The sequence below is a fragment of the Pinus tabuliformis genome, chromosome 4_2 (assembly GCF_031772625.1).
Source record: "Pinus tabuliformis cultivar Carrire ecotype Pingquan chromosome 4_2, CPIR1, whole genome shotgun sequence".
Taxonomy (NCBI): domain Eukaryota; kingdom Viridiplantae; phylum Streptophyta; class Pinopsida; order Pinales; family Pinaceae; genus Pinus; species Pinus tabuliformis.
The window spans coordinates 5,897,302-5,907,918 of NC_142304.1; the positions used below are offsets into that span (position 1 = coordinate 5,897,302).

Here is a 10,617-nt window from a genome sequence, read left to right on the forward strand (position 1 = left end):
GGTCTTCCTCCTTAACTTCCTGTAAAACTCCCGCTGAGAAGGTCACATAAGGTAGTTTGAACTTCTCTGCCTTGATCATTGATCCAAGGTGGCTCAAACCAATCTGAAGTTACATCTTCTTCACAAAATTTTCATTTGTACCTATTTGACATACTATCAACAACAACTGTTAACAACAACAAAATTACAGACAACAACTGGATGGCCTAAACTCCTGCTTCAACAAAATAAACAGATTTCACATCTTGTGAACACCTCCATGCACTACAACAAAACCAGCGATTTGCGCCAGATTTAGCGCCAGATTTTAGTGCATTTTTTTGTAATTGTGATGAGCAACCTGGCGCTAAATCTGGCTCTATTGTACAATTTTTAAAGTGTCCTTTTTTGCACCTGATTTTGCATCCTTTTTCACGCTAGATTTTGCATCATTTTTTACACCAAACTATGCATCATTTTTTGCGTCAAATTTTGAACCAAGATTTGCATCTTATTTTATGACAGGTTTTGCTTCTAGTTTTGTGTCATTTTTTGCATCTATTTTTCATTCTCTTTTGCTTCCTATTTTGTGTCATTCTTTGCTTCCATTTTTGCACCATCATTTGCATCAAGTTTACACTGTATTTTGAATCCAATTTAACGTCTTTTTATGCATCCATTTTGTGTCAGTTTTTGCATCTAGTCTTACGCCAGGTTTTGTATCTAGTCTTACACTAGTTTTTGCTTCTATTTTTGCACCATCTTTGGTGCCTATCTTTGCACCATGTGTTGAATTTGATTTAGCACCAAATTTTGCATCCATTTTTGTGCCCATTTTTGCATCTTTTTTTGGACCATTTTTTACATCCACATTTACGTTTGATTTGTCTCCATTTTTCCCATCTCATTTTGCACCATATTTTGCGTCATTTGTTTCATCCAATTTTGCATCATTTTTAACACCATCTCTTGCATCTAATGTTACATCATTTTGAGCATCCAAATTTGCATTTATATTTGCATCTTATGTTGAGTCATGTGTTGTGTCCACCTTTGCATCTTATTTTGTGTCTAATGGTACATTCAATTTAGAGCCATTTTTTACGTCTACTTTTGTATTTGTTTTTGCACCAAGTTTTGCATCCAATTTTAAGCTATTTTATGCCCCTTTTTGCACCATTTTTTGTGTCTACTTGTGTCCAATGTTGCACCATTATTTACACCAACTTTTTCATCCAATTTTGCATTTTTTTGGTGTCTAGTTTTACATCGTTTTCACCATCCAAATTTGCATCTTTTTTTGCCTCATTTTGTGTCCACATTTGCATATAATTTTGTGTCTGAGTTCGAGCCTAAATTTGCATGTGATTAGGAATCATTTTTTACATCCAATATGGCATCCTTGGTTTCACCTTTTTTCAGCCCCATTTTGCATCTTGTTTTATGTCTTTCTTACATCTTTTTTTTTTCCTTTTTGCACCCAAGTTTGCATCCCAAATTTACACCATTATTTGCATCATCATTTGGCATATTAATTTGTAACGTTTTTTGCTTCTTTTTAATGCTCAACTTTGCATCTTATTTTACATCTAGTTGTTGTCTTTTTTTGCATCTAATTTGGTGCCCATTTATGTGTCCTTGTTATTGCCCAATTTGATATCCTTTTGTATGCCATGTTTTGTTCCCTTCTTTGTGTCAACTATTGCACAATTTTTCACTTCTAATTTAAAACACTTTGTATGTCAATTGTTTGCATTTTGTATTAATTCCTAGTTTAACATCCAATTTTACTTTCAATTTTGCATCCATGGTTACATCCGCATTTGACTTCTTATATAGAGTATATTTTTCTTTACATATATGACCCCCTTTATAGATTCATAGTGAAATATATGATAGTTTCTAAATATCATTAAAGCAGATATCACAATTCAAAATCATTTGTAAAGAAATTTAAGAGAAATTGACAACATCCATCCAAAAAAATAACAATGTGTCATTAACAATTTTCAAAACATGTATAAAATAGCAACATAATACTAATAAAATCAGTATTATTTTTAATCAAAACAAGTAAAATTCAAATATGATTAACAAATCAAAATATTTCATGAATATCGTTATTCTACGATAAATTAACAACATACATAAATCAAACTCATCGTATGATTACAAAATCAAAATGTCTCATTGATATAGGGTAAATTCACAACACCCATCTAAACATAACAATGTCATTCTACACAATAATTTCTTCATAAAAAACAATGCATGTGCATGCCTAGCTACCACCACCAAGATCATCCTCATGATCATCTTGACCATCCTCATTACTCTGATCCACATCATCACCACACCGCAACTATCATCATCATCTCCTCCTTCACCACCATCATCCTCATCCTCATCCTCATCATCTCCTGATATATGTTGAACATAATTTGGATCATCGTCTTGGCAATCATTACCTATAGCATTCTGACAAAAAAAATCAATATTACATGTTAGTATTAATTACATAACACAACGCATGTTTTTGTTATACAATGTTAACCATAAAATGAGGTAAGATATACTAGCATTTGCACCAGATGTTGCAAAGGAAACGTCGTAAGGCATAAATTGAAAAATACAAATACAACAAAAGAATACTTTGATAAAGAATAAAAATATATTGAATGCTCAAATCAATGCCCCATTAACTGGACGCATTTAGTAGATATATCTAATGCAGAGACAAGCAAAAAAATATAATTCTTCAAATTCTAGATGGATGCAATCACTTAGTAATGCCATGTTGAGAACCTTCCTCTACTTGTAATATCCTCTATCAAGGGCAACCTTCACGCCTCTACCTTATATCAACACTGACGAAGTTAGCAATCCCATTGGCCCATCCTATTTATCTGTCAAGTTTGAAGCATAAGGCAAGTGACTGGACACTGGTATTATACAATAAGCTGAAACCTAAACTGAACTTCCCCCATGGGCATGACGGACAAGAGATGGGGCTTTTCTTAAATAGAAGAGATAGGGAAATCTTTACATCCCTACCTCATCAACACTGATGAAGTTAGCAATCCCATTGGCCTATCCTATTTACCTGTCAAGTTTGAAACATACGGCAAGAGACTGGACACTGGCCAATCCTATCAGATATCCCTCTATCAAAGCAACATTCTAATGGCCCCTGCTACAATTATACAATATCTAGAGAGCATCATTAGAAACATCCTTTGGAGAGATAAAAAAGAAAACAAGTGGCCTCTACTTCATTGGAAATGGGTGGCATTTCTTAAATAAGGTACGAGGGACAGAATGCAAGATCTTTTTAGCAAGGTCCCCTATACGAAAATCTATTGATACTATTGATGGAAACACACTTTGGAATAAATCAATTAGAAGTATCTGGTGTGAGGCAAAAAATAGAAGAGATAATCAAGAAAATATGTATGCCTAAAGGTTGTATAATCTACAACGATGTGCTTCAAAGTAAAATTTTATCTAAGGTAGACACAGAAGTTTCAATTCATACAAAATTAACTATCAAATTGTTTTGTTTAGACTCTTAGAGCTAACTTTAAGTTTTAACAGCAGAAGATCAGACAGACCAGTAGTTTAGGAACTCTGCACTCCTCACCATTTTTGTATACTTATGGAGAAATTATAGATTTGTCAGATGGATGAAGATGTTTCTGAAAGCATCATTTTGCAAACATGCAAATTCTCCTCTGCGTAAACAAATAAAAGCTGAAAAAAGAGAAGAAACCAAAAAAGGGGTAGAAGTATAGGCCAACCCAATGTGAAATTTCAATATAACCTTCTCTAACCTTGTCTAATTTCTAAACAACACATTTAACTAGTCATTGATGTCATGTTTCCTCTTTGATGCTTTACATCAAATTAACTTCATCTAACCCCAGCAAGGTAGATGTGCCCACCACACCACTTCATGAGAATGTGTACACAGTTGTACGTCCCTTCATTATCTCAGATGATGCTTTTACTCTCCACCAAACTCCTCGCATGAGAAAAGCAATCTTTGCAAGGTCTCAGTTCAGATTTGGGAAGCTTTGCAAAGGCACATTGTGTTGTTTCATGATGGTAAATGTTATTCATGAATGGCAATTTCTATCTGATTATGCTGAATCTAGGGCATCCTCTGTTATTCCTTGCTGCTTTATGGTTTTTCTGGTTTTGTTTATGGTGGTGTGAGGCTTTGTCGAGGTGTGGTGTGAGAGAGGGACCAGACCATCTTGGGCTACCCTCCTCTTGGGATCAGCTCCTACTCAGGTCTCTTTATTTTCTTCCTCTCGTCAAGTCCTTACTCCTCAGTTGGCCGGGGCACGCACTTCTGAGGTGGATTCTATCTGCAGCAGGGCCTCCTCAGGGCATACATAACCCCGAATGCTCATCAATTGCCGTGTGAGTTGGAACTAGCATTTGAGGGTGGGAAAATGGCAATGGAAATTTGAGAGGTATCACTACTTCATTGCTGAAAGGTCATCTATCAAGAGTAGATGTACCAGTCCCATTACAACTAGACAGCTGCAGGGAAGGGTACTCCTTTCCAAAAATGACACTAAAAACAAAATTCTGATGATGATGAACATGATGCAGTTGGAATTTAAAGCCATGGACAAGCATTTGACAAGGATAAAAGCAGTCTTACTGCATGGCAAAGGCCCAACTCATCTAGACAGTCCAGGTGATCAAGCACCCATAGATGTGGAGGTTTCCACCTCCTAGTCTCCTCATGAAAATTTATGTTTTCTATCTTTACTATTATAGTAGGATTATGTGTTATATTTTGTGGCTGTTAAGCCAAGGCACTGTAGGCTTTTTTAGAACTCAGTATATTTTTTTAAAATGTATATTTTTGGACAGCAGACCTCCTGTATTGCCAATGGTCCGGTTTCCCTAGTGGCAGACCAGAGGCATACAGAAGGTTGGATCATATGTGATCATCAACAGTTAATAAAAGGCCTTTAAATTACCTCCCCACCCCCTCCCAAAAATAAAAAATAAAAATCATCTATAAAGTTTAGAAACTCAATTATTGAGAAGATTTTTCGGCATAAATCACATCATAAATCATTTGTCGACGCGTTCCAAACCAACAAGTGTGGTTCATCGTCAGGACAAGTTGAAGATCCAGACCATGGCAGATTATTTTCCAACTAGCAAAATTAAATCACAACTAGGTTATTATCCAGCTAAGATTAATCAGAAATCAATTTTTTAAAAGTATGTTCTTATCAAGCCCAAATTTAATCAAACTTCAATTATACCCTGAAGATGAGCTCTGCAGTGTGGTCAAAAAATTGAGGAATAATCTACTCCAACACAGCTCTCCTCTTGAATAAAATAATGTCCAGCTACCTGAGCTTTAAAGTCATTCTAACCTTTTGTATGGAAGATTTATAGAATTCATTTCCATTTTAGTTATAGAAAATCCCAATAAAGATAGTGATTGATTTCATGTTTGTACATATGTAATGAACACTTAGCACAATAGTATAGCTCAGTTTGCCCAACCCTTTCTACAGAAGGCATAATACCCAGGGAGGTTACAGGATCTATTCCGAAGTAGTTCTGTCCAGTTACCAGCTGGTATTTCAACTAGAAGTCAATTCCATTCCTCACCCAGAAAAAAAAAATACAGGGAAAGGAGGGAGAAAGGGGGATTCCATCACTCTGACAATGTACCAACTTCCTCACTTGGAACAGTTAATATGTGGGCAAGTTAAGGGAACATCTTTCTCTGGGAAAATTAATATAAACAATTACTGATGCAGTTACCTCCTTATAATGGCATAAATAAAAATTTTGTTGAAATAATGTTTGTAAGGAATTATCTTTGTAAGGTTCCAATTTTGATGTACGGGCAGAATAAATTATAAACCTATCCATCAACCAAATGAGTCTTGCAAAAAGAAAGAGATAAAGAGAAACTATTCACAAAACTTACCTTTAGCATTTGATGGCCTCCACTATCACTGGTGCTGAAAAGTTGCAACATCGGTGTTTCTTTTTGCGAAGGAGAGTGAGTAATTTCACTGCCTTTCTCAAAATTTGATAAATCACCCTCCCAGTCCTGTAGTAGTCACAAAGAAACATCTTAATATAATGAGGCATTTTCCAAACAAAACCTTTTTAAAAATGGTGCATTGGATAAGGTAGCCTACGTCAGAACACTGTATAGGTCATAGAGGGAAGACCTGTAGCTGCTCTCGGATGGCAGGCACAACCTTATGCAAACTGTCAAAACAGCATGGCGCACTTCCCGACTTCACATCATTGTATGTCGAATTTATGCTTCGAATAAGACACAGTAGCTCTTTTGAAGATACCAAAACACTTAAAACCTACAGATGAAAACAAAATATTACATTAGAATACAACAGACTTTAACAAATTATAAAACCGGTTTTCTGGAAAAGCAAAGAATAGAGGTAACACTGCAAAGGACACGTTCAGAAAAAGATGTTATTGCCATTACATATCTCAGTTCTAATGATACAATGAAATACGCATGGAAATTCAACTGTGAATAACCACAGTCCACCCTTTTGAATCCCATTTGATATACTTGTCAGAAAATACATTAACAAACAAAATTATACATGTACTATGAACTCCAGTATAAACTGACATAAATCTCAGCCAAATACCAAACCTGTTGAAAATTAAAGTGATCATGAATATACAACGAAAATGCACGAATGTAAATTGGATTTCAAGTATTGTTTCTATCTGGATAAAAGAAACAAATTAGAAATAATAACCACCAACTGCTCCCGTTATCAAAGAAGTGAACTTGTTAGAAGATCAAGCTAAAACAGTGAAATATTGAAATCCAGGAACATATTCAATAAGACATTAAAAAACAATCATCAAACTTGGCAGGAAACACAAGGTTTCAGGCAAGACCACTGCCCACCCAACCATGATCCACCTAAGTAACATTGAGTTGCACTCACTTCTTATGTGACTTGAGAATGGATTACGAATGCCGACTATTGGCATATCAACATTATCCAGACAGTTATAGGGAAAGATTTGAGAAACTTAGGACTTCAATTTTCTTTGAAAGCAACAGACTTACTACACACATTCAGGACATTTTTTGGTCAGAAAATCATTATGATTTACCAGCATGGATCCATCTTAAGCACGGATTCACATAAGTTATTGATATAGATCTTCAAGTCTTACTACACACATTCAGGACATTTTTTGGTCAGAAAAGCATTATGATTTACCAGCATGGATCCATCTTAAGCACGGATTCACATAAGTTGATATTCACACAAGTTATTAATATAGATCTTCAAGTAATTTATTTATATAAAGTGTTAACTTATTTTTTGAAAAGTATAAGGTTTAAACATCTTACTCGCATAATTTTTTTTACTTCTAATTACTTTACATGAAATTATATTATAGGTCAAATGGATAACTAATTAAACATGTATAGCATATTCTTTTTTTCTTTTTTATTATAGCCAACATTACTTTTCTATTTAGAGAATATTTTATTTTTATTTTAAGAGGGACACATGTCAACTCTAGAGTTCAAGTTGAGCACGGACATACTTACACATCACGTTCACACTGGGCTGTAAAATGAGCCTCCTAGCCCAATTATACTATAAAGACAGCAAACATGATCACTCCCAATTTGTGTTGAGAACCCTTGACAGTGCATAAGAATATACCAAAAAACATTTTCTTCAAAATTGCATAGTCAAACCAGGTTTGGGTTGGGATCACAAGTTTGTCCATATCCATTCAATATCTATGCCCATTATACAAAGTTAGCGAAGTACCTATCAGATGTAAAATGCAAAACTCAATCCTTCTTTGCAGAACTCGTCCAAAACATGAAGCATATAAATTGCTCGCTGAATTACCAAATAGAAGTAACTTCAGTGCAATGACATCAGGTTGAATTTACCCATTGTTTCTCGAGCAATAGACATGATAATTTATGGAAATGACCCTCCACAAAAGACTGTAAATAGATGGTGTGCTTAGCTATTTGATTGGAAATCTTGTCTACAACTATTTAAACTACAATGAATTTGTCAACATAAAATAATAAGTTGGATAGGTATTTTTCAGACACAAAGCATTTGAGATCCAAAAAATAGACGCTAATCTAAATGTCTCTAATTTAAACCACAGACAATTATTTGTTTGTTGAATTAACAACCAAATTAAGTTTCAATAACACGACGTAATTTTCACATACAAAGCATTTGAGTGCAAAATAAGAAAGATAGTTTAAACGCCTATAAAATAAACCAAGGACATTTTTTGTCTGTTAAACTAATAAACAATTATATCAAATTCAAGCCTACATTTACATGCATGAAGACTGCTCATAACTTAATCTATCAGGAATGGATCATTTGTTGTTAATGTTGAATTTTTCTGTTAATATAGCACTGACAGCAAGGCAAATTCAATATTTAAAAGGCAGCAATCTACATTCGGATCTGGACAACACTTTTTCTCCTTTCCTGCTATGTGATTATTCCCATGCAAGAGGAAGTTCCAACTAATTGATTTTCACACTTCCAAAAGTAAATTCCTCATGTCTGAATTTTCTAGATACAAAACCTAGGTATAATAATCCTAATTGTTGATCCTACCTTGAAATAAGTACCTTTAATCCACCATTGGATCTTGCTTTAAATAAACATGGGGTCTTGCTTGAAGTGTCAAAGTTTATTCATCTATTCCTTGCTATTATCAATAAGACATAATAGAATAAAGGAAAGAGCAATGCACCTTGTGAGTCATCTGAAGAACTGCCTTGGTATTGATGTGCACGAACTTGTGGGCAAATACAAGAAACTGAACAACAAGAGAGCTATAAAAAGGATAATTAGCCAGAACATAGTTTTGCCAATGATCATTATATCCATAACAACTTTCTTTCGTGCTTCTTTTTACTAATGATCACACAGAATCAGTACCAGTCTTTTGCTTTTGAAGCAAGCTACCTGAAAGTGGAGACAATCGTTGATCCCTATCCCTAAGCATCTTATTCTCTGCCTCCAAATAATGATCCTCTTCGAGAGCGGGCATCATTTCGCCTTCTTCACCAATATTCCAAGGCTGTAAATAATCCAACCATAGATCAATAATGTGTGTAGCCTTCTTCAGACAAGCACCTACTGGCCAATAACTGAAAGCTCATAATATAAACCTGTACAAAGGCCTCTGTAACAAAAGGGACCATGTAGCAGGCACAACCAAACTACTCCGTGGCAAGGAAAATGACCTCAATCTCAAGGTATCCATTTGTGATGCAGCTCTCCATCCAGAATTCAACTCTTCTTGAGGACAACACAAAGTACTGCTTACATAATTGACCAGTGTTTTCACAGCCTCTGTGATTTCTACACTGGGGAGACCATACCTATGATATCGATTATTAACAGGTAACAAAATACCAAAAGACTGGCAAACCCGTGAAGGTAAGGGCGAAAAATCGTCATTCACTAACCAAAACCGTACAAAGGTATGAACAACAAACTCGGCGCGAGAAAATATCGATGGATTCTCCTCGAAAAAATGATGTACAGACACACTGGGAGCACAAAAATCAGATATAGGAACAAATTTGTGTAGATACAAATTCAGAAGATGCAAATAAGGGCTAGAATTGAACTTCACAGGCCTTCCATTGTCATGGCTACCGTGCAAACTATGCAGAGAAGACGGCCATTTCTCGAAACGAGACCGGGAAGCCTTCTTAAACCCCAATTTCATTTCATCCGAATCCGAACGATGCATAATATCATTATCTTTGCATACAGCGTAATAAGCAAACCAAAACATAAAATACTCAAATGCATTCAACTGCACCTGAAATCCTCCTCCATGGCCGTCCTCCTTCAATCGGTCTTTAAATAAAGCAGGGCAGACTTCAGATAAGATATACAAACCCCTCTCCGACTGAAGCATGTGACGAATCCACGCCGGAAGGCGCTCGGATGGAAACACATAGCGAACCACATTTTCCACGTCTGCGGCAAAGATTGACGAAAACAAAGCTCCAGACGGCGAGAGAAGATTTACGACCGCATTCGCGGAATGCTCAGAGGTCTGCGCGATCCATCTGCCAATGCCGGACGGCTGTAAGACCTCCTCGAAGCCGAAGATCTTGCGGAGCAGAACGGGGAAGCATGTTATGTAAAAATGCCTGGTCTGATCCCAGCTGTGCCTATCGATGAAGGATTCCACGACCCGGCATGAATTCAAAATATCAGACGATGATGAGGAAGCATTCAATAACAGCGAACTTAATTCTTGGGCTTCGAAAGAGAAATTTGTCGAAGGTGAAGAAGACACAGCCATTGCACCTCAATTTTACAGTCTCTCTACTGATCCGGTCGGAGGCTTAAATCCCGAGATAAACCCCTTGAATCTTCCTGAACCCTCATGCAGAACCACTAAACCCTACACTACATCGGATCGCAGCACTCACTGATCTAGTATTATAGGCATTCGAAGGTGGGGATACTCTTCTCTTTATTTCAAAATATTTTCACCGCCTTAAGTAGCTTTTCAACTTTTGCCATTTCCCTGGAAAGACGTTAGTGTGGGGTGGGGAAATTATGT

General features: G+C 36.0%; 1 protein-coding gene across 1 annotated transcript; it reads right to left on the reverse strand.

The window, feature by feature from the left end:
* Positions 1–2,090: 2,090 nt before the first annotated feature.
* On the reverse strand, positions 2,091–10,353 carry LOC149168115 (uncharacterized). The gene is made up of 6 exons (XM_089424813.1): positions 9,275–10,353; positions 8,956–9,178; positions 8,779–8,844; positions 6,201–6,347; positions 5,951–6,076; positions 2,091–2,457 (listed from the first exon to the last, which is right to left on the reverse strand). The coding sequence occupies exons 1-6, from the start codon at positions 10,351–10,353 to the stop codon at positions 2,167–2,169; spliced, it is 1,932 nt and encodes a 643-aa protein (XP_089280939.1). The 3' UTR covers positions 2,091–2,166.
* Between the last annotated feature and the right edge of the window lie 264 nt (positions 10,354–10,617).